The sequence below is a fragment of the Bipolaris sorokiniana genome (genome assembly GCF_000338995.1).
Source record: "Bipolaris sorokiniana ND90Pr unplaced genomic scaffold COCSAscaffold_3, whole genome shotgun sequence".
In the NCBI taxonomy this organism is placed as follows: Eukaryota; Fungi; Ascomycota; class Dothideomycetes; order Pleosporales; family Pleosporaceae; genus Bipolaris; species Bipolaris sorokiniana.
This window is the reverse complement of record NW_006911897.1, coordinates 953,593-976,698: the sequence shown is the minus strand read 5'-3', so window position 1 is coordinate 976,698 and position 23,106 is coordinate 953,593. Positions and strand designations below refer to the sequence as shown.

General features: G+C 50.6%; 10 protein-coding genes across 10 annotated transcripts in view; 5 read left to right on the top strand and 5 right to left on the bottom strand.

Moving 5' to 3' along the window:
• The window catches only part of COCSADRAFT_83129 (uncharacterized protein), a gene marked incomplete at both ends in the record, with an annotated part of 6,957 nt that extends 5,816 nt beyond the window's left edge, over positions 1-1,141 (top strand). Inside the window, one exon of the mRNA XM_007698754.1 lies at positions 676-1,141. Within this exon, the coding sequence (XP_007696944.1) occupies positions 676-1,141 (466 nt within the window). The remainder of the gene's footprint in view (positions 1-675) is intronic.
• Positions 1,142-1,550: 409 nt separating this feature from the next.
• Positions 1,551-2,006, bottom strand: COCSADRAFT_83272 (uncharacterized protein; the record flags this gene model as incomplete). Its single annotated transcript, XM_007698753.1, has 1 exon — positions 1,551-2,006. A coding segment is annotated over one exon (456 nt), but the record flags the coding sequence as incomplete, so codon positions are not given.
• A 1,334-nt stretch (positions 2,007-3,340) lies between these two features.
• On the bottom strand, positions 3,341-3,789 carry COCSADRAFT_157644 (uncharacterized protein; the record flags this gene model as incomplete). Its single annotated transcript, XM_007698752.1, has 2 exons — positions 3,341-3,593; positions 3,644-3,789. The coding sequence occupies 2 exons, from the start codon at positions 3,787-3,789 to the stop codon at positions 3,341-3,343; spliced, it is 399 nt and encodes a 132-aa protein (XP_007696942.1).
• Positions 3,790-4,142: 353 nt separating this feature from the next.
• Positions 4,143-4,400, bottom strand: COCSADRAFT_168458 (uncharacterized protein; the record flags this gene model as incomplete). The annotated part of the gene is made up of 1 exon (XM_007698751.1): positions 4,143-4,400. One exon carries the CDS (start codon positions 4,398-4,400, stop codon positions 4,143-4,145), a length of 258 nt encoding a protein of 85 aa, XP_007696941.1.
• A 1,077-nt stretch (positions 4,401-5,477) lies between these two features.
• COCSADRAFT_287568 (uncharacterized protein) lies at positions 5,478-9,158 on the top strand. Its single transcript, XM_007698750.1, has 3 exons — positions 5,478-5,918; positions 5,976-8,850; positions 8,913-9,158. The coding sequence occupies exons 1-3, from the start codon at positions 5,678-5,680 to the stop codon at positions 9,115-9,117; spliced, it is 3,321 nt and encodes a 1,106-aa protein (XP_007696940.1). The 5' UTR covers positions 5,478-5,677; the 3' UTR covers positions 9,118-9,158.
• A 187-nt stretch (positions 9,159-9,345) lies between these two features.
• Positions 9,346-10,449, bottom strand: COCSADRAFT_82007 (uncharacterized protein; the record flags this gene model as incomplete). Its single annotated transcript, XM_007698749.1, has 2 exons — positions 9,346-9,529; positions 9,605-10,449. Coding segments are annotated over 2 exons (1,029 nt in total), but the record flags the coding sequence as incomplete, so codon positions are not given.
• A 641-nt stretch (positions 10,450-11,090) lies between these two features.
• Positions 11,091-13,207, top strand: COCSADRAFT_34082 (uncharacterized protein). Its single transcript, XM_007698346.1, has one exon. The coding sequence runs from the start codon at positions 11,306-11,308 to the stop codon at positions 12,986-12,988; it is 1,683 nt and encodes a 560-aa protein (XP_007696536.1). The 5' UTR covers positions 11,091-11,305; the 3' UTR covers positions 12,989-13,207.
• A 323-nt stretch (positions 13,208-13,530) lies between these two features.
• On the top strand, positions 13,531-18,056 carry COCSADRAFT_135999 (uncharacterized protein; the record flags this gene model as incomplete). Its single annotated transcript, XM_007698748.1, has 3 exons — positions 13,531-16,079; positions 16,137-16,289; positions 16,362-18,056. Exons 1-3 carry the CDS (start codon positions 13,638-13,640, stop codon positions 18,054-18,056), a joined length of 4,290 nt encoding a protein of 1,429 aa, XP_007696938.1. The 5' UTR covers positions 13,531-13,637.
• Positions 18,057-18,395: 339 nt separating this feature from the next.
• On the bottom strand, positions 18,396-19,138 carry COCSADRAFT_23633 (uncharacterized protein; the record flags this gene model as incomplete). The annotated part of the gene is made up of 4 exons (XM_007698243.1): positions 18,396-18,658; positions 18,741-18,888; positions 19,025-19,055; positions 19,122-19,138. The coding sequence occupies 4 exons, from the start codon at positions 19,136-19,138 to the stop codon at positions 18,396-18,398; spliced, it is 459 nt and encodes a 152-aa protein (XP_007696433.1).
• A 478-nt stretch (positions 19,139-19,616) lies between these two features.
• COCSADRAFT_23632 (glycoside hydrolase family 31 protein) lies at positions 19,617-22,637 on the top strand (the record flags this gene model as incomplete). The annotated part of the gene is made up of 3 exons (XM_007698242.1): positions 19,617-19,640; positions 19,678-20,465; positions 20,513-22,637. 3 exons carry the CDS (start codon positions 19,617-19,619, stop codon positions 22,635-22,637), a joined length of 2,937 nt encoding a protein of 978 aa, XP_007696432.1.
• Between the last annotated feature and the right edge of the window lie 469 nt (positions 22,638-23,106).

Genomic DNA, 23,106 nt, shown 5'->3' with positions numbered 1-23,106 from the left:
TTATTCAGGGTTATGCCGTTTCGGTGGGGTTGCTGCCGTCTTAGTTATAGCGGCGCCCCTTTCCTGCATAGAGTGGCTGTTGGGGGGTTTTGCGACTTCCGCATATGTTCGTGTAGGCTTAGGCCCAGCGTCGCTCACAGGCTGGGGGGTGGTCGTGGATGGGTGGTGGATAGAGTTGGTTAGGGCATACACCACACGTTGCTGTAGTTCTTGTGCGACCAGGCGCTCCGCTATGCTAGTGAAGTTCTCTAGGCAATGATCAATCGCGTTCGCGATAGCTGTGATGATGCTGTGTCTAGTTTTGGCGGCCTCTTGGGCTGCCGTGATCTTCTCCGTAACCGCGCCCGTCACCAGTTGTCTCTTGTTAGCACTACCACCGAACGATATAGGTATAGGCGCTGCTTCGGCTTGCCTGTGTCTTTTTGTAGTGCGTAGGTTAGCTAGGCTAGGGGTATTTGGGTCCTCAGGGCGCGTGTGTGTCACTTCTGGAGGTCGAAGTGTCTGCCCTGGGGTACCTGGCACCGCCATCTCTCTGTCAGAGGGAGGGCTGGGCCCGATATGAGTTGTGAGTTGCCTTATTAGGCGCTTTAGGAGTGATTTCTAACAAAAATTTAATTGTTTTGAAGGGTACCATAAAATCACAAAGTTGGTGTTCGGTGATGCACGCCGGTTGAGGACGGTCGGAACGAACCCTTGTGTTGCGGTGATGCAATGGGCGTATGGTCTGACTCTCCCTCAATCAGTCTGGGACCACGAAGCCATGGTTTCCATAACGCGCGAGGTCGCCATCAGCGACTTCCTTTGGAACGACATTGTAAGTCTCAGGAAAGAGATCGACGACGGTGATATCGATTCCGCGATCCCAGTCATGGTGTGGAACGAAGGGTGCAGTGCGCAGAGTGCTGTTGACCGGTGCGTGAAGATGGTGGAAGAGAGCTGGGCGAGGTTGTTGGAGGCAGAGAAGAGGTTGATGGCTGCGCATGCTGGTGAGTCAAAGGATATGATGGACGAAATCGAGACGTTGGTCGGAGGTTGCAAGGATCTGGTTGTGGGACACATGGTGTATTCTTTGAAGATACCCCGCAACATGTCAGCAGCGAGCATGAGCGACAAAGACTGCAGCTTCTGCATCGTGTTGTGAGAAACCTGTATATGATAAGAACATGGAGTTAATAAATATTGTTTTCTCGGGAGACAGCATAGTAATGTACATACAGCGTGCAAGACATGCGGATTCAAGGAATGGCTGCAATACTGTACAGAGCTATTTATCCTAAGTGTTAGCAATTATGTTCTCGTAAATTGAGATGATGTTTCAAGCAGATAAAATATATTCAATACTTTTGCCTAATACATGAACTGAAGATGATCAACTATAGAACACTATGCTGTCAGGGCAACAGAGACACATCTAGGTCACAACTACCTTTTACAGGTTTTCCTCGATCAAGGGTTGAGTGTAGTAGAGCTCCATAGGCAGGCACATCTCTCACACAATATATGTCTTTCTCTGATGATAGGCTAAAACAATAGTGTCGAAAATTTACAATTTACTGGGAAGACGCACTATATGACTCTAACAAGTTGGCTATGGTCGTCAGACCATAACATTTCGCCTGCTCTAACGCTGTCCAACACTGGCCCTCCACATAGATTTCAACCTTCCCAGTACTAAGCAGCAACTTGACTATTTCCTCGTCCTCGCCTGTCACCGCATCTATCAAAACTGTTCTTTCCTGGTTATCTCCATGATTGATGTTAGCGATGCCAGTGTCAAGCAGCACTTCTACTGTATCCCTCCTTCCAAATTCTGCTGCATACATAAGAGCTGTACACCCCCTATAATCACCTGCATTAACATCAGCTTTGCCAATGTCAAGTAGCACTTCTACTGTATCCCTCCATCCAGATCCTGCTGCCCATATGAGAGCTGTACGTCCTAATTGATCTCTCGCGTCAGAATCAGCTCCAAGGTGAAGAATCATTTCAACTAAGTCTATGTATCCTTAGCATTGACATCAGCTTTTCTAGTGTTGATCAATATCTCAGTAGTGTCCATCTGTCTACGTTTTACGGCCCACATGAGTGCCGTGGATTCATCGACACCCTTATCATTCTCATTTTCGCTAGTGGTCATTATAAATAGTTACCCATTGATCATCTTTCGCGATTTTGAGCGCAGATTCCCGGCTATGAATCAACTTTGAAGAAAGCCGGAACATGGCAGCATCCTGTCCCGACACATGGCTTAAATGCTTAAGCCAGTGCCTGTTTGCATATTCGTAAAAGCTGAACGAGTTACTGTTCTCGGAGTGAAACGAAGTACGCGCCTCTGCAATCCTCGGAGTGAAACGAAGTATGCGCCTCTGCAATCATTTTGCTCATATCAAATACAGGCTGCCGCCTTGATTTGAGAAATTTCATAGCTAGGTGGCGTGTACTGCTGGGAGAGTTCATGTCGGATTGTAAAATCGTGGATGGAGCGGATTGTGTCATAATTGGGACGACCTTTGTTTTCGATGCCTCAGTCCCGAAGACGCCATAGTTGAGATATGTAACAACAATGTTTGTCAGTTCTTTTCGCATCTTTAAGTGCAAATTTTGCGGGCGTCATATCATCAAATCCATCGAGAATGTACTGGTTGACGCTGTGATGAACAATTCGGACTGTAAACTCTTCCTCATCCACAGCGAGAAGACATCCACAGCAAGCCAGTGCCGATTAAACATCGTGCAAGAGCTTAGAGGGATCACAAGTAGCATCACCAGGAATAACGCTTAAAGCCTCGCACAGTTCAATTGTTGTTAATGGCCGACGAGCTGCAAGGACAAGTTGCAGGAGCTTTGCTTGAAGTGATGGATCTGAGCGTCCTGAATCGTGTAGAATCCTCGAGAACGTCTCTGAAAGGTCTCTAGGTAAGTTTGCTAGTGCTTCCCGCATGGCATAATCGGTCTTCATTCTGCACAAAGTTTGTATCTGAAGAGCTACCCAGAGAAACATTCCTTGAGAGCCTTTGAGAAGAACATCCTAGATTTCCAGTATCAAGGTCGTTTCACTGATCGTCATTGTTCCTTGGCTAAGTTGGCACTCTAATTCCGTTTCAATAAAGGCCTCAATATCCGAATTGTCATCTGGTAACGAGACAACACGTATAGCGCAGAGTTTTCTTGTAATTGGTTATAGACCGTTATTTGCCTCTTCTCGGAATGAAAAACAAATCCAGACTTTCAGTGTATCTTGAACCTCCCCAATTGCTTGGATCAATTCCTCCTTCTGCGCCGATTTGCATTCGTCCAGGCCGTGAATGATGAGATACACATTCTGATGCGAAGTAAACCCTTAGAACAAAACTTGAAATAGCTCTCCAATACTAGCTTCTCTGTTCTGAATTTCTTCGTAGTGCTTCGCGAGTACACTAAGGTCCGGGATGGTAGACAACAGCTGTCGTACCAGTGAGCCGATAATTGTCTGTGACTGCAAGCTTTCCGAGACGTCGTATTTGCAGAAAAAATATACTACAGCAGACCGACCCTTTCCAGTGGAGAGATTGAGATCGTCCACAATGTTGGCCAGTAATACAGATTTACCTTGCCTGTGTAAATCAGTGTTCCAGGAAGCAAGCTAGTTTTCCATTCTTCATACTCTGCGCTTTGCGTGTGGAACGATGAGTTACCAAGTTTTCTGATCTGTTTCCATGCTGTTTCGTGGTCGTATTTGGAACAGAAGTTAAGTACTCGCACTTTGGTTTCCTTTCTCCGCTGGAGCGTGCCAGATTTGAACATTTCCATAGTGAAAACGCTAACTGCCGGACGGTAGATTTTTGTTCATACTTAAAAAGGTAATGACACAGCTTGACTACCAAGATAAAGTGCTCCGCAAGGTACGATTGGAGTTTCTTAAACCGAGGATACAGGAGGGCCATTGCTTGGTAACGCGGCGCAGCGCGACCAATGGCCATGAATAGCGAGGATAATTTGTCAATATAGGATGACAGGCTTATGATCGACTGTGATGCATTAGCGCACGCTGGCGATGAAAGCTGATGATGATACTGACCAGTAAAGACATGCGCACCAGCGACCACACCACATGCTATCAAGTTTTGCGACCCTCCAACCAGAACATCTCCAACCACAACAAACTACTGGACAACCTGAAGAAAGTTGGTAAAGCGAGGCCCAAAACATCGACTGCCGTATTTAGTCGATATAGAGCGGTCCATCTCGGCTGTTAGTCGCATGACATCGCTTGGGTCAGGTGTGCTTGAATGTGATTGCGACTTAAGTGTGCGGAATGTGGCTTTTTTCTCGGTCGAGAGGTCGGCCTCGAACTCGGAGACTGCTTGAGCGAGGTGTATCTCAGGTTTCAACAATGACACTTTCCCCAGGGCCACAGACATGATTGGCATCAACAAATTGCATAACAAGAAGGCGTGCCGTTGCTTGAGATGTATGAATGGTGGGGAAAGGTTAGTTGACTCGTACTTGATTCTACTTATTAGCCACGAAAGGTACGTCTGGGCGAACAGGCACCTGCAAGATCAGGACATGTTATTGTTGAGAATGAATGAACGATAGATGGAAAGACAGAAATGCGAAAGAGATTGGAAAGTAAGAGGTTTCAGCGAGATGCAATCTTGGCCATCAGGCAAAAAGGCAATATGTGCTAGCACTAGGCTAAGCATAGCTGAGGATGGCTGAGGATGGCTGAGCACAGCTGAGGATAGCCGAAGATAGCTAACTACGCCTCTTAGCTAATCCCTCGCTCGAGCTCTGCTATCGTATAGTCTGCCAGTAACAGACCCTTATTTTATGCCCTGCAGCGTTTGTCTTGCTTGTTGGATGTACACTATGTGGCGTGTAAGCTGATCACTGGAACGCGGCATGGTTTTGATAAAGTGATCGCATATCACATGGCTATAGCTTAGCATATGCATGTATATATAAAGTTGGGTATAAGGATTGCCAACTCTTTCGAGGCTATGGTTTGGATCTTTGAAAACGAGAAATCTCTAGAGAGGAAATGAAGGAGAGGCCGCTCAGTGTAGAAAGAAAACACTTTCCTGGTGTATCAATAAGGTATTATGCCAATTGGAGGACACTAGGTAGCGAAATCCACCGATCCTGGCAAGTTATAGAACTCTAGGACTGTTTGGTTTCGACAGCTGCAGAATATCAGATACAGGAAGGTGATAAAGGACACTTTTGGTGGTAATCTGTGTGAGGGCTTGGACTATTATGATCATGAACTTGACCTTATCTTCTCATCTACCAAGAAACGGGTTCGCAATACCGCCTTTTCCCAAAGATCGGCATTGTCCTTGCAGAGTTGTCTCAACCCCACCTAGATCGATTATGTACTTACGTTATGTCAGATAAGATGTGGGTAGGGCTGCGGGTGGAGATATGACCGGTCGCGTTTCGGCTGCGATATCCCTGTTGGAGTTGCAGGGCCCATGCACTCCGTCACCACCGAGCGCGTGGGAACTTTGGCCAGTCACGACGACGTTGAACCAAGACTCGATGTCATATTGCTTCGACTGCACCGTTTTCTTGCCCTTGTATGTTGGATAAGCAGAGGCCCAACAGTGCTCGACATATCAACCAAGATGCGATAAAGTCCTCTTTATTCCCCCATGCCGCTACCGATTGAACACCCCCGACCTGCGCCGCCACCATGTCCTCTCCCGATGCCTCACGAAAGTCGACCGAAAGCTTCGAATTCCTATCGCCCAATCCTCCTCAGGGCTCCTTTGCGCCCCCATCACAACATGACTGGACAAGCAGGCCCAATTCGACGGGCGGGCGGTACAAGCCGCGACGTGGCTCAACCGCATCTTCAATTCACTCCATCGGCGGTTCACTCGACAGCAACTTCAAGACCACCATGGGCGCCGTGAGAGAGCAGAGCAACAATGGTGAAGACACACCCTGACATGTGTCCGTGTATGGGCGGATAGCTAACCCCCGCTCAGCTATCTCGACGCTTCTGACCCCTCCCATTATGCGGACCGGCATGGTCCCCCATACAACCGCTACAGCTACCTCCAGTCACCGACCGCCCTCTACCAAGGACATACCTCCCGTGACCCTCGCCCACATCCCCCACGTCGACCCCTCTGCCTTCAATCCCTATCTCGCACAAGTCGGTAATCTCTATGATGCCTTTCAGCGTGCAAAGGCAGAGGCTGGCGAGTCTGCACAACAACCGAGGAGGGCATCAACCAAAGACGATGGCCCTGACAGTCTAGCACCCTCGCCAGCTGGCACACCAAACCTAGCGGCAGCACCCTTTGGCCCAGATCCCACCCCGAAACCGAAACGCCGAACGAGCGCATCAAAGCGTTCCTTACCGGCGATTACACCACTTTCTACGATACCTAATATTTACTTTGACGAAAACTTCCATATTGAGAACCCACGAACCTTTGACGTTGTCAGCGAGCGATCCGAGGTGGTGAGGCCGGTGCGGAGCATAAGTAGCGATGATCATGGCGCGCTGGACGTACCACAACCGACAGGCAGGAAGGCGTTGGCGACGAACGCGATACTACAGGAGAAGCTATCATGGTATATGGACACGGTCGAGGTGCATCTGATATCCGCCATTTCGACGGCATCAACGTCCTTTTTCGCTGCCCTCGGATCACTACGCGAGCTGCAGACCGAGGCTGCAGACTCAGTCGCTAGGATAAAAGGGCTGAGAGAAGATTTAAAGAGATTGGATGAGCAGATGGCAATAGGGGGATTGAAGGTTGTCGAAATGAAGAGGCGGAGAGAGAACCTGAGAAGGCTGGCCGACTCAGTCGACCAGCTCCAAGCTGTAATCATGGGGCTTTCGTATTGCGACGAGGCCGTCGTTGAAGGCGACTTGGAGACTGCCATGACTCGGATCGAAATGATAGAACGACTCGTTACTGGTGCATTGGATACCACCGACACACAGGGGACTTCGTGGCTGAAAACACGGCTGCCTCCGAAATTAATTGATTTACGACCTTTAAGAGCCCTGGACGACGTATTTGAAAGCATGACTGAGATCAAGTTTCGGATCGGACGAGGTTTCGAGGCGCGTTTTGTAGATACCTTACTTAAAGACCTGCGTGAGCATGTTAAGCGTGTCCCGAACCAGGAGACATTGGAAAGATGGGTTGCCGCCTCTCAGAAAGGACGGGGCAGCAACCAGAAGCTTAGAACAACTCTTCCTGCTTATATGTCGACCGAAAACGAGCTACGAGCGGACCTCCGAGCCAATTTATACGGCCTTAGTGGAGCGCAGTTCACGAATCAGGCTAGCACAACCTTCAGGGAAGCGATCCTAAAGGAGATGAAAATGATTATTCGGAAACATCTGCCAAGTTCCTCAGAGGACGATACTGGGTCCATGGCATCTGTATCGACAAGAGGTGGGCGTGGACAAAGCCAGGCGGACAAGAACTCGATTCTTGCACGAAACCTGCGGGCGATGGACCCTGGTGATGCAGAAGATTTCTTCGCCAACATTTTTACCGATATTGGTGAAGCACTGCGTCGACTCAGTATTCTGGTCAAGGTGTTGCTCGATGTAACCAGTGGTGTCACCACACCCCCTGTCTCTGCAGGTGGTCTATTATCCCCTAGGAATTTTCACCTAAACAACATTGATGATTACATGGGCAATGGCGTACCGCCACCCTCCTCCACCGATTTGCAGATGGAGATCATGCAGGCTCTGGATATGTCAAGCCTCCTTGGCCAGGCAGTCGATGCTGCTCAGACACAGATCACTAAGCTACTGAGAGTCCGCTCGGAGGCGACTGCAAACCTCCCACTCGACAGATTCCTTCGGTATTTCACCATGTGCAGGCTGTTTGCCGATGAGTGTGAGGCAGTTTCTGGAAGATCCGGTGCTGCATTGAAGGGCGTCGTGAACACACACATCACCGACTTCGTGTCCAAGTTTGGAGACTTTGAAAAGCAGGAGCTTGCGAAAGCCATGGACTCGGATCGTTGGGAACCAAAAGACTTTGACGCTGAAGACACAGAGGTTCTTGCGCGGTTGTTGAGGGGTATGGAGAGTGATCCTCCAAGCTGGGCAGAAACTGGCAATATCCTGCGGGAGATTCAAGAACCAACAACAAATGGCACGTCTGCCAAAACCAACGGCAGCTCTGAAGACAAACCTAAGGAGAAGAACAAGACTACTGTGCCTGCTATTGTGGATGAGGAAAAGTACACCATATCCTCGTCTTCTTCTGTTGTTATAAGGGGAATCGAGCGCTTCGAGATCCTCGTCTCCGTTATGCCAAGCATGACCTCTGAAGTCGCTGCCTCGCTCTGCGAGTACATTAAGCTCTTCAACTCACGCCTATGCCAACTTATTCTTGGCGCCGGAGCCATGCATTCAGCTGGTCTCAAAAACATCAACACCAAGCACCTTGCCATCGCGTCCCAAACCCTGTCTTTTATAATCGCCATCCTTCCCTACATCCGCGAGTGTTTCCGGCGCCGCATCGCCTCTGCCAGCAACAAGTCGTCTCTCGGCGAATTCGACAACGTCAAGCGCTTACTCCACGACCAGCAGAACCAAATCCACGAGAAGCTGACAGATATTCTCTCCGGTCGTGCCACTGTGCACATGCGCAGTCTCAAAAAGGTTGACTGGGATAGCGAGGCTGAAGCCAATAAAGATGTCAGTCCCAGCATGGAGAGTTTGACCAAAGACACAGTTACTATGCACAAGGTCATCAACAAGTACCTGAGCGAGATCCAGGTTCGCATGATCATGGGCCCTGTATTTGAAAGCTACAGGGAGCAGGTCGGTAAAGTCATCAAGGAAGCGCCTGTTAAGACTGCAGCAGGGAAAGCACGGTAAGCAAATCAAACTGAATCCTCGACCGCGGATGTATCTGTTCACTAACAAATTCTCACAGTTTACTACGTGAAGCCAAACTCTTCGATGCAAAGCTTGGCCCGATTGATGGCGCGGGCAATGTGGGTTCCCATCTCATTGGCCTGGTAGTCAGTAAGACGGTTGCGGAGCCGAAACCTGAATCCAAAGAAATAGAGTCAAAACAAGAGGAGGAGGAGACGGTGAAACCGAGTACTGAAAAGAAGGCTAATGGAGATACTACATGAAGTAAATACCCAGATTATCTCCTTCAAATCGAGACTTGAAATTTCGAATAGATGGTTTTATTGTCGTATGTTTTTCTGATTGGGATTTACTATGTCTTCTCGCACGCTGCAAATCTTCACATCGAGACGGTTTCCAGAGGCCGAGATAGGCATCTTCATTCTCATTCGCAACAACGAACCCCCAAAGCATTTTTCACATCACCCACACCAACTGGCTTTATTATACTCTCACTCATCCTCAGGTGTCCACACCGCCTTGCGCCTCCTCGTCTCAATCTGCACCGGAAGCGGGACATGATACCTAATAACCCATAGAATCTTCGGTCCTCCAGCCAAAGGCTTGAAGTCATAATGCAGCAGCAAATACGAGAGTATGATTTTGAGTTCGTGCGCAGCCAAAAAGCGACCGGGACTGTATTCTTCAATTAGCCTCTTTTCCATCTTCCCAAGACTTCTTTTCGAAAGGATTGGGGGAGGGATAACTTACCAAGCATGTCTCCCATGCCCAAACTGCAAATGCTCAAAACTCGTCGTAACTAATGCCTTTTGCTTAATCCTCAACAAATCCACTTCCTTCTTCTCCTCCTCCCCTAACCCCTCATACTCTTCCATCGGCCGCGAATACCGAAACGCATCGTATTCACCCGCATTATCGTAAATCGTTTCGTCACCCGCAATCGGCATCCAGGGACACGACAGCAGGGTGCCGTACGGAAAATGCACGCCATTGGGCGCTGTGACGCCCTTACGGGCTACGATTTTGCGGGCGGAGAGGGTAAGGCCGATGGGGGATTTGCGCTGGGCTTCGCGGATGGCGGAGTCGAGGCGATGCATGCGGGAGAGGCCTTGGCGGGTGTAGTTGCCGCCTTCTTCGCGGAGGATGCGGTGCGATTCCTCGCGGAGGAGGCGGATGGTGTGCTGGCCGGCGTGCAGGATGTTGATTATGGAGTCGTAGATTGTCATTACGGTGGTGTGGCTTGCGAAGAGGATGCCCATTGTGCGGAGGGCGATGCGGTCGGGTTGCATTTCCTCCGGGCGGTTTTCGGATTGCGCGGTGCGGTAGGTCCAGGTGAAGAAGTCTTGGGGTTCGGTCCAGGTGGTGTAGTCGGGGTGGCCGGCGTCCTTTTTTTGGAGGTCGGCGATGCGCTGTTTGATTATGGGGAGGGTGAAGCAGGATGCTTGCCTGAAGTGGTATCTGTTTGATAGACTTAGGAGTGCACTTGTGAGTGGCTGGATGGCCTTGGGCGTGACGACTACCATGATTTGCATGCGTACAATGTCCATGGTGAAGCCCGAAGCGGCTTTGTTAAAATCGGGATTGTGACATAGGGTCCACCAGATGGACGGTACCTGGGACAGGTCTCATGTCAAGATCACCGGATCTGCCTGCCATCTTGAAGAGGAAGATATTGCTCAATCAAATGGGACAAGACGCTTTGTGCACCTGGGGAACATGTAGTATATTATATAGACGTCAGAATACACGGGTGGGGTTACCCGAACACTGGTTGCGCAGGGTCCGACAAGTCACCTAATCGCGCCAATTTGCTTTTACAGCCGGTGATAAGATGCAGTATGATCTCCAACCCCCATGGTTTTCACTTGGAAGTTGTTTCCAGAGAGTTGAGAGATAGCAAGGTGCGGAGATATGCAGATGACGAAAGACGCGGTTGAGCAGGCATCATGCTAGCCGGGGTGTGGTTGAGAAAACAGCAAGTCCACGCGAAAGTGATAAGACTGATGATAGCAAGCTAGTCGCTCTGCAGCTTACTCCAACTTTGTACTAGATGATCCCTTTTCTTTGATACAATGTCGAGTCGTGATTGGCATGATACGTAGACGTTTTGTAAAGTGGTAAGGATGAAGGTATCGGTTCATGCGGGGCGAAGCGGGGGTTAGGCGGGGCCATGGCTACTTGACGCAGAACAGCCGGCCACCGGGATGATTCCGCTCTCGACCCCAATTGCTTTATCATGATATCGTCTGGGCAATTGGAGAGTTGAACCGCCACGTTGCCCAATGCTGGATCCGCATGACTTGATGTTACGCAAAATAAATGGACGGCTTGCTTCCGCTGAGCCCCGGGAATGTTTAACGAATTGCACATAAGGGGCTTGTGATCCCCCATCGCGTGTACGGAAAGTGTGAACTCCTTGTATTGTTTCTTCGTTGTTATTTGTCCGTAAAAATGCCCGGGCATCCTTCCAACCTCACAGTACTTCAACCTAAACCCTTGCTTCAGGGTACACCGGAATACGAGAAGAAGCGTGCCGCCCTTCTCGAAGCCTTTGCGGAGGAAGTGCCTCCAGAATTGCGGCTATCATCAAATTTCTTCTCAAATCCGCCAAAAAATGTTTCTGGTGTACCTGCAAAGTGCGGTATTTTGACTCCTGCCGAGATCGACATCACAGAAAAGTACGACGCAGTAGGCCTTGCGGAAGCTATTGCTGCCCGCAGGTTGACAGCAGTTCAAGTGGCTACGGCCTATTCTAAACGAGCCATCATTGCGCATCAATTAACATGCTGCTTGACACAATGGTTCATGGACGACGCAATTAAGAGAGCTCAGGAGCTCGATGACTATCTGGAGAAGAATAGAAGAACGGTCGGGCCTTTGCATGGAGTGCCAATTAGCATTAAGGACCACATACCTGTTGCTGGGACTTACTCCTCCTGTGGATCAATGGCAAGCATACAGTTCGATGAAGAGGATTGTGTCATGGTATCCATATTACGAAGCATGGGCGCGGTATTTTACTGCAAGACAAACCAGCCACAGGGAATTATGCACTTAGAGACTACATCGCATTACGGACGCACTCTAAATCCATTCAACACTGATCTCAGCGCTGGAGGCTCATCAGGTGGCGAGGCAGCACTGATGGCCATGAAGGGATCAATTCTTGGTGTGGGCACAGACATTGGCGGTAGCATCAGAGGACCTGCGGCGTTTTGTGGTATCTATGGATACAAGGCTACGTCGTATACACTTCCAGCGAAGGATTATGTTGCGTCACCCTTCGCCGCTGAACTCAACATTATAGGCAGCACTGGCGCGTTCAGTCGAAGCCTACGGGATATAGACCTCTTCATGAACACTGTCATTAGCCAGAAGCCGTGGCTTCAAGATCAAAAGCTAGTTCCCTTGCCGTGGACAGGCTTGCAAACCCCAACCAAAAAGCCATTACGAATAGGTATCATCGAGAACGACGGCTTCATCGAGCCCCAGCCTCCAGTTAAGCGCGCTATAGCATGGGCTAGATCACGACTCTCCAATCCAAAATACTCCGGTATCGTTGAAATCAAAGACTTCAAACCCCATAACGCAGCAGAAGCATGGAAAATGATCCAACGCATGTACTGGCCTGGAGGTGGCATAAAGGAAGCAGAGCTCTACGAAAAATCAGGCGAGCCAATTCTCGAGTTAACAGAATGGGGCTGGAAAGACGCCAAACCACACGGCATGCTCGACGCCTCTCAAGTCACCGATCTCCGCGCCGAACGCGACAAGTTTCGCTACGCGTTTGCCGACAGTTGGAACAAACAGGAAGTCGATATCGTTATCGGGCCTGCATTTGTAGGCCCGGCTTCTGCGCACGACTCTGCGTTTTACTGGACATATACTTGTCTTTACAATCTGGTCGATTATCCGGGTATTGTTGTGCCGACGCCGATTAGGGTTCAGGCGAAGGAGGAGTATGCGCCAGATTATAAACCGTTGAGTGAGGAGTGTGAGCATGTCAAGGAACTTTGGGAGAAGTCGAATTTTGAGGGGGCGCCGATTACGCTGCAGGTTAATGCGAGGAGGTATCATGATAGTGAGTTATTTGGTGCGTTCGCGGTTTTGGAAGATGTGCTTGAACTTCCATGATACAGTTGGCGAGTGGGGAGCTCCTATGCTGTCGAGTCTTTAAGTTTCTGAAGATATGAGTATTTCAATCTGCCAAACGTTTTGCGAATCTTAGACTTCGGCTTAGGTTCTTAGGGGATGGAGATTGGGTAGACGCTGTAAAGATCTAAGTCGGCTTTACAGGGTCCTGAGTGGAACTATTATGATAGCTACTTATTAACTTGAGTTCTGTGTTCCCAGTTCTGTGTAACACGTCAGAACCGCCTATTGCTCATTTGGGCAGTGGAGCTGATAGTCACGTGATACTCTCTTGCATATTCCAACAAGTACCCAAGAACATCCAGTCTGCTATCGCCAAAGACAAAGTGTTGTTTTCAAAAATCAAGGAAGCCTTTGTCTTTGCACTAGACTCTCTTGCAAAGTGTTCCCGGCTCTTGTTTTATTTTTGCTTTATACAGGCGGTGCTTGGTTGGTCGAAAGTGGACAGTGCTAGATGAGGTCGCGTCTTCGGAACGACGCGCCGGCAGTAGCCGTTTGTTACTCGGACATCAATCCACCGACAACAGCACTCGGCGCATGTTTTATTCTTTGGCCTGCTCACTGTTACACCTGCGACCCTGTAACGTAATGTCTTTTTCATAACAACAAACCGCGCCTCTTCATCTGCGCCATGGAGCAGACACCCATTGCGCAACTCAGCCCGGAACTGCCCTCGGTAGAATCGCAGCATTTCCGGGCCATCGTCACACTGATATGGCCGTACTCGTCGTCGGCACGCCAGCTAGCCCTCCTGCTCGCGGAGCCAGATCTCCGGCTTAGGCGAAGGAACGGTCAGGTCAGGGCTCGCTTTTCGGGCGCAAGTGCAAAGGCCATTGCGACAACAGGCGTAGGAATCGGCGATGAGGTCGTCTTGAGCCTGCGAGGCGCGCAATTTGTCACTGAGGGCGCCATCAGCACGCCCGGAAAGAGTATTGATTGGGAGCTGGAATACGTTCAAACAGTCGTCATTCGCATCTACCGAAACGGAGAAGAGACCGCCAATATCGAGCTCGTTGATGCGCCGCCCACTCCAGCCCCTGCATCACCACTCCGCCGACAATACCGAGCCGCTGCAAGCCCAGCGCTACAATATTCGTCCCCTGCCTTCTTGAAGCGTGCGCGCCTGTCTGACGGGCCCTTCTTCGAACCGCCCTACGATCCCCTGGCCGACGAGACAGGCGAAGGCCACGACAAAAAGCGACGGAGGAAATCGTATCGAGACTGGAAAGCATGGACATATAGTACGAGGACACCCTCGCCAGAGAAGGAGGATGTGGCCATGGACGAGGAAATGGAGTGGCTTGAGGCATCGCCCAGCCGCCCAGAACAGCTCCCTCAAACGCCTACCTCGCCCTCAAAATCCGCCACGGTATCCAAATCAGCCAAGCCACTGTGTGCTCAAGGTACCAAACAAACAGAAGCACCGGTTTCGGCAGAGGAGGCCATCTCGCAACCGGATGAGCAAGATGCAGATGAGAGCGTAATTCGCGGGTCTAACTACAGTGTGCTCTACTCGGCTCCAGATGAGCATCTGTCATCAGATGCCCAGTACGCTTTTGGTGGCGATACCGAGGTAGACACTGAAGTCAACACAGAGGAAGAATATCCTGCGCAAGGAGAGACTGAGGGGGGCAGTACAAGCACAAACGAGCCCGGCGTTGATGAGGTTCATCGTGTGGAGCGTGAAACTACAGGCAGCGATGAAGATGCGGCCGCAGAAGCGCGGGCAGAAAACGACACACATGAAGACCGTGTACAGGTTGTTGCATCACACCAAGCCACAACATCCATGTCCGTCCCCGAGGCAGACGGTCAAAATGCTGAATCATCACCAGCACTACTTATCAATCCTCCAAGAATTGCGATGCCTCCTCCTACTTTGACCACTATTCAAATCGACACCCAAAACACTGCGTCTGCTGCTCTCTTGACCCCAATCGGTAGGGAGCCTGGAAGCCCAACTCTTCGGCCCCTGGACTCGGCCAATCTCCCGATACCGTCACCGTTTCCTGGCGAACGCGAAAACACCGCCACCTCTTACTTTGATCAACTAATCGCCAATGAGCAGACTGTGGAACCGGAAGCCGAGGGTGAAGAAGAGGAGAAACCACCAAGCGAAGCAAGCTACATCGGCGAGACATCTTTCTTTAGCTCGATTGGTTCCTCCAACATATCCGCATTTCACCCGAATCATGAGTCAGCCTTTGCACCTTTGCGCTTCACTTTCGGTATGGATGGTGCTGGATTTTCGCGCCCTATGGAGCTCTCGTCGCCACCGCCTGAAACCCGACCGGACGAGGAAGTCAAGGATGTGCCGGAGGCATTAGGTTCGACTACGATCGCAGACACTTCATTTGACACTTCTGATACGGGTGCCCCTTCAGCATCTCGGAATACAGGAGGTGCCCAGAAAGCTAGCGAAAATGCTGAAGAGGTACCTGCGACAGAAGCACAGAACACTGTTGAAGAAGCTCAAGATCCCGACGTAACGATGCTTTCTTCAAGCGAGGATGGAAGTTCTAGTGCTAAGGAACCCGACCAGGACACCGCTCATCACATTGGCCAGGAGACTGAGAATGACGCAGTTGTTAGCCCAGCTGTAGGTTCTGAAGGTGGAGCTGTTGAAGAACCAAAAGACAATCAGCAAACTTCGCCTAATGAACACGGCTCACCCATTGAACATCAAAGTCCAAAGACTTCTCCCCAGGATCAAGACCAGCCTTCACCCACAACCCTCAAAAGTCACAGTGAGTTCGTAAACCAGGATCCCACAACCGAAACCTCCATTCATTCCGAAGCCCCAGATGAGCCAGCTGCCACTCACACGCCATCCCAGGAAACGGAGCCCAGTGAAGATGTCAACCCGATGGAGCAGTCCTTCTCCATGGATCATTCATACGAAGCTTCTATAGAAGCTACCGACGAATACTTGCAGGACGCTTTTCCAATGGACCATATGTCACAAGAGTTTCAGGATGAACAATATACCCAAACAGAGCAAGGTTCGGTTATGGAAGATCAATGGACAGAAGACCATTTCGATTCACAAACTGACCACTCCAAGGCTTCGATGGTATCTGAGGTTCCTGGTATGTCTACCAACGAGCTGTCTATGATTGAAGCCGAACAGAATCAGGACATGGGTGAAATGCAGACTGTGGATACGCCTCTTACTGTGCCGGCTAAGAACACAAGATCCAAGGCCAAAGCTCAAACTCCGTCGGTGAAGGATGAGGCGCCTGCCTCCATTCGTACCACGCGCTCGACACGGTCCCGGGGTTCTGTGAGTTCCATCGCTCGCTCAGTCATCTCTCCTCCCCGGACACGCGCGCGTTCGGCAAAATCTCCATACCAGGGAGCTACACAGGCTTCGCCAAACAGCATTAAAACCAAATCAGAATTTTTGTCTCCAGAGAAGAATATCACGGCTCATATTTCTACCACTGTCCGCGAGAGCCCACGAAAATCTTTGCAAAGAAGCTTAAAACAAGAATTCGCTGCAGCTCGCTCTCGGAAAGAGACGGATGGCTTATCATCTCCCAAGTTTGAGTTGTCACACGATCAGAATGCATCCGAGAGTGAACATATGAATGATGTTCTTGTCAAAGACTGGGCTGAGCGGAACACTCACACTGAATATTCCGCGTCGCCTGCACGCACATTAGAAGACTTGACTGAGGCACAGAGATCGGAGTTTGGCAGTCCCACTAAACGCGATGCTCCTAGCAGAGAAGATGATGTGGTTACCGAATATCTCTCGGGCACTGATCTAGAGTCAAAAACAAAGTCCAAGGCCAAGACGGGACGAAAGAAGCCTACGCTAAAGGCAGTTGTCGAGACTCAAAGCAGTCAAGCTGCAACGTCCGAATCTGGCAGTCCTAGTAGGCGGCTGCGTTCAAAAGGACCTGCCGAGCCGGTCACTCAAAGTCCTCGCAATGTGCGGAGAACAAGAAGGAATGTGTACAACGTTTCTGAGCGTCAGGAAAGCGAAGAGATTAGTGAGGCGGATCCAAAGCCTGGAGAGAAGTCACAACGGGGTGAAAGTGAAGACCTGTCACAAACATCTGCAGTTAAGGCTGAAGAGTCCATGCGCAGTTCTACGCTCAACTCACAAGCAGCTTTACAAAGGCAAAGGCTCATGACTCCGGATGCAACTCAGCAAACTACCAATGAAGCTCAGTCAAGCCTTGTCGCTGCGCCCGCAGGACAGGACTCGTTATTGACTCCCCAACCCACCCAGGCGACATCCGCCAATCTCCACTCCTCCCAGCAGGACACTGACATGGACGGTACATCCGCATCAACCAGCGCTAAAAAGTCTCCCAACACTAAAACCACGCCCGGCCACAACAAACCAACCACAGACACGACGTCAACCTCCTTATCCCCCACACTAGTTGGACAACCCACCTCAAAACCCGACCCCTCCGAAGCCACACAGGAATCTCCGTCAATCGGCCTCTCAACCCCTCTCTCCTACTACACCCCTCTCAAAGACCTCCCCTATTTCCTTAACCGCTCCTCCCAATTCCACTCGTCCGCAAACCCAGACATCCTCGCCCTCGTCACCTCCGCCACAACCGCAAATGAAAAAGCGAAAAAAGGGCCTAAGCACTGGAACACGACTTTGCATATCACAGATGTAAGCTCCTGGCCCGCGACAACAACGGTCCAGTGCTTCCGTGCGTACCAGGAGGCGCTGCCGGAAGCAGGCGTGGGAGATGTGGTGTTGCTAAGGGCGTTTGCGGTGAAGTCGTTGAATCGGCATCCAGCGCTTGTGAGTGCAGATGAGAGCGCGTGGTGTGTTTGGAGGTGGGGGAAACCGGGTTGGGGTGTTGAGAACGGGGCGCTTGGGGAGTTGAAGGTGAGGGAGGAGGTTAAAGGGCCGGAGGTTGAGCGTGGTGAGGGTGAGTGGCACGAGGTGGAGAGGCTGAGGGCTTGGTATGAGAGTAGGGTTAAGCAGGAGTTGCAGGAGAAGGAGGAGAGTCAGGTTAAGACTCGGAGTAGAGATAAGGCAAAAGGAGCTGCTGGAGGCAGTGCGGATGCATAGATGCTCGGTATATACTGTAGTACCTTAGCAACAGATGTAATATGTAGACACCAGCGTGCATAGTCCAATTGACATCACGATCAACAATAAAGTGCTTCGAGGTCATTCATGTGTCTCATTGGCTTCTTCTACTTGTATCCTTTTTATCATGCGGTCATATCTCATAGCCCTACGTCTATCCCATGAAAAGCTTAGAGCATCCCTTCACTGAGAAGTCACAACTACTAAGCCAGCTCGCATCTTTGCGGCATTGGGGCCACAAGACGCGAACTAGCTCTTCGCCACATCTTTGTAGTTACTAAGTTGCCCAATGCCCTCACAGCTTAGTTGTCAAGGCATTTACTTCTCGTAGACCCAGTCGTGCTGAGCGCTCTTCCAGCTCTGGACCTCGCCGTCCTTGAACCAGAGGGAGATCTCCTTCTTGCCGTTCTCAACAGAGTCGGAGCCGTGGCAGACGTTGCGGCCGACATCGAGAGCGTAGTCACCACGGATGGTGCCGGGAGCAGAGGCAAGGGGGTTGGTGGCACCAAGGATGGAGCGGCCGGTCTTGACGGCGTCACGGCCCTCCCAGACCATGGCGCAGATGGGGCCGGAGCTCATGTCTGGATCGTGTTAGCGCATGGCTCGATTGTTGAGAGCAGTAGTGACGCAATCGGTCGCTGGTTGGGCTAGAGAGAGACTTACAGGCAATCAGACCGGGGAAGAAGGGCTTCTCCTTGAGGTCCTCGTAGTGCTTCTCGAGGTGCTCCTTGGAGGGCTGGACCATCTTGATACCGGCGAGCTTGAAGCCGCGGTTCTCGAAGCGGGTGATGATGGGACCGATGAGGCCACGCTGTTGAGTATGTTAGTTGTTTGTTTTGCTTTTTGGAAAGCTCTGCCGGCCATCATCTCAGGCTGTAACAGCAATTGGATTACAAGCGGCAGGAGTGCAAGGGAGCAATTGTAGACGGAATTCAGCTGTTACGTACCTGGACGCCATCAGGCTTGATAGCGATGAAGCTGTGTCTTATGTTAGTATGCTGTTCACCGCCCCTGAGCAGCTCTTGCTCTTGAGTGTCAACCTACGTCTGCTCGGTAGTCATGGTGGAGATGGTATGGTGTTTGGTGTTCTGTTAATGGAATTAGTCTTCAGACCTCGGTCAATGGCTCAATGGCAGGCGGGCTAGACATACTTGGATAGAGGTGGAGGTTAAGGGAAAGGAAGAGACACCGAGATGGAGCTGGATTTTTTGAGAGGTGGGGGTAGGGGGGGTTGCTGCGGCCTTCGTTGTCTAGTGGGGTAATTCTGCATAAAGTTATGCCAAATTTGTGCAAAAGCACTGGACCCTGAGCTTGGCGTCGTCTCAAAGTCCACATGGCATCTTGAGTGTTGAGGATTGGCCTGAGTGAATGGCAATCCAGGCGGGCTTCTGAATTTGTCCTCAAGAGCTGCCTGCCATGATCAATCTACGGGAACGGCCTCCCCGGTGGACGGCTGTGTTTCTACTGCTAGTCGTTGTGTGTTGCTTATTTGGAACAGCTGGTATGTAGCTCACCGCAGCTCTCTGTGACTACCCAGCCATGGCTGGCGGCGTCATCTTCTTGGTATATGAACACAGGCAAAAGAATAGTTTGCTGATAGGCTGCAGTCTCGGTCAAGCACGAAAACTTCAAAATATGCGATCAATCTGGCTTTTGCAAGCGAAATCGCCAGTTTGCCGATGACGTCGCTGCATCAAGCTCCTGGAGCTCCCCTTACATGCTCGACCCTGCCTCGATAACCTTCAACAACGGCCAATTGGATGCTGTCGTCCTCAAGACGGTGAAAGAAGGCGAGGAGAAAGTTCGTCTGCCGCTTACTGTTACTTTCCTCGAGACTGGTGTCGCACGCGTTACCCTCGATGAGGAGAAGAGGGCCAAGGGTAACATCGAGCTCCGTCACGATAGCAAGGCAAGGAAAGAGCGATACAATGAAGCCTCCAAATGGGCTCTCGTTGGAGGGCTGACTCCTTCGACCGGTGCTGCATTCAGTCCAGATGCTGAGCAAGGATACACCAAGATCGTCTACGGCAAGGGCGGAAGACACCAAGCTGTTGTCCGACATGCACCATTCGGCATCGAGTTCCAGAGGGAAGGAGAGACTCAGGTTAAGTTCAACGAGCGTGGCTACATGAATGTGGAGCACTGGAGACCAAAGATTGAGAAGCCGGTGGAAGAGAAGAAGGAAGGCGAAGAAGTCAAAGAAGAAGAGAAGAAGGTTGAGCAACCCGGCGAAGACGAGAGCACATGGTGGGAAGAGAGCTTCGGTGGCAACACCGATAGCAAGCCCAGGGGCCCTGAAGCTGTGGCGCTTGACATCTCTTTCCCAGGCTACGCACATGTCTTTGGTATTCCAGAGCACGCAACAAGACTCTCACTCAAGACTACACGGTACGTACCAATAAAAAAACTTGTCAATCCTGACTGACATGTAACAGAGGCGGCGACAATGCCTACACTGAGCCATACCGTCTGTACAATGCCGATGTCTTTGAATATGAGATGGACAGCCCTATGACTCTCTATGGCGCCATTCCCTTCATGCAAGCCCATCGCAAGGGCTCAACCGTCGGTGTGTTCTGGCTGAATGCTGCCGAGACCTGGATTGATGTCACCAAGAAAAGAAACACTGTGAACCCTCTCGCCCTTGGTGTTGAGGGTCACACTGACACACAAACTCACTGGATGTCTGAGAGCGGTCTGTTGGACGTCTTCGTCTTCCTTGGCCCGACCCCTCAGGATCTCACTCGCCAGTACGGTGAGCTCACCGGATACACTGCTATGCCACAATCTTTTGCCATCGCCTACCATCAGTGCCGATGGAACTACGTCACCGACGAAGATGTCAAGGATGTCGACCGAAGATTTGACAAGTTCAACATCCCATACGATGTCATCTGGCTTGATATTGAATACACACAGGAGAAGAAGTACTTCACTTGGGACCCTCTTACCTTCCCCAACCCCGATGGAATGCTACAACAGCTTGACAAGCGTGAAAGAAAGTTGGTTGCTATTATCGATCCTCATATCAAGAATACCAATGACTACCCAGTCATCGATGAACTCAAGCAGAAGGATCTAGCTGTCAAAAACAAGGAGGGCAACCATTACGATGGATGGTGCTGGCCTGGCTCTTCTATGTGGGTCGACTGCTTCAATCCGACTGCTGTTGAGTGGTGGAAGACTTTGTTCAAGTATGACAAGTTCAAGGGGACTGCTCCTAACACTTTCATCTGGAATGACATGAACGAGCCATCCGTATTCAACGGCCCTGAGACTACTATGCCCAAGGACAACCTGCACCATGGCAACTGGGAGCACCGCGACGTGCACAACATCAACGGCATGACCTTCCACAATGCGACATACCAAGCTATCACTGAGCGTAAGAAGGGTGAGCTTCGCCGTCCTTTTGTCCTTACTCGTGCCTTCTACTCTGGCAGTCAGCGCTCTGCAGCCATGTGGACTGGCGACAACCAAGCAGATTGGCCTCATCTTGAGGCTTCTATCCCCATGGTTCTGAACCAGGGTATCTCTGGCTTCCCCTTCGGAGGTGCAGATGTCGGAGGTTTCTTCGGTAACCCCAGCAAGGAATTGTTGACCCGATGGTACCAGGCGGGCATCTACTACCCATTCTTCCGTGGTCATGCTCACATTGACACTCGTCGTCGTGAGCCCTACATCGCTGGATCACCATACACTGAGATCATCACCCAGGCCCTTCGCCTGCGGTACCAGCTGCTCCCTGCTTGGTACACTGCTTTCCGTGAAGCTCACGTAACTGGTGCTCCAATCATCCGTCCAAACTTCTGGGTCCATCCAGATGACGAGGCTGGCTTTGAGGTTGATGACCAGCTTTACATTGGCTCCACCGGACTTCTCGCCAAGCCAGTCACAAAGGAGGGCGCTGACAGCGTCTCTGTATACATCGCAGACGACCAGCCTTACTACGACTACTTTGACTACACTATCTACAGCGGCAAAGGTCACCACACCGTCCCCGCCCCTCTCGAAAAGATTCCCCTCCTCATGCAAGGCGGCAACATCATTCCCCGCCGCGACCGTCCGCGTCGCTCATCCGGCCTCATGAAATACGACCCCTTCACCCTCGTCGTCAACCTCGACAAAGACGGCAACGCGGTAGGCACCCTCTACCTCGACGACGGCGAAACCTTCGACTACGAAATGGGCGCCTTCATCCACCGCCGCTTCTCCTTCGACGGCGCTCGCCAAATCCTCACCTCCTCCAACCTCGACACCAACCAGCGCACCGTCAAGTGCGAGAAGTACCTTAAGACTATGGAGAATGTCCGTGTTGAAAAAATTATTGTTATCGGTGCGCCTAAGGCTTGGAAGGACAAACATGAGGTTGTGGTTATGCAGGAGGGTGAGAAGGAGACTCGTAGGAAGAAATCTGTACCCCTGGAATTCCATCCTGCACAGGGCAAGAAGGCGGCGTTTGCGGTTGTGAGGGATCCTCGCATTTTTGTTACGAGGGGGTGGAAGGTAGATTTTGGGGACAAGGGCGTGGGACATGAGCATCATGGGCATGAGCATTAGATTTGATGCAAGAATGTGAGGGGGAGGGGAGGTGGGGAGGTGAGGAGGTTATTGTAGCATTGAGAAAGTGAGAGAGTATAGATGAATGGGATGATCATGTTACGGAGTATATGAATAGTTAGATGTAAACAAAATTGAATGTTGATTAGACACTGGTTGTTCATCGGCCTTAGTGATTTTTTTTTGAAATTCTTTTGCTTTCATAATGTGATGTGAAAAAAAATAAAACTCGGTTGGAACGAGATATCGGTATCGGATTGGGGTATAAAACAGAATCATGCGAACATTGTAATTTTACAAGTGGTGTGGAGTTAGTCAGTGTTTTGGGGAGTATTTTTTGTTGATCTTTCATGAAAGATGAAGAGAACATCTCATGACTTCATATCCAGTGAGATCGGGGATGTGATATTGCGACTCGGATGGCGGTGCACCATGTTACGCAGAGCAAGGTTGATGTCCTGGTGTTATG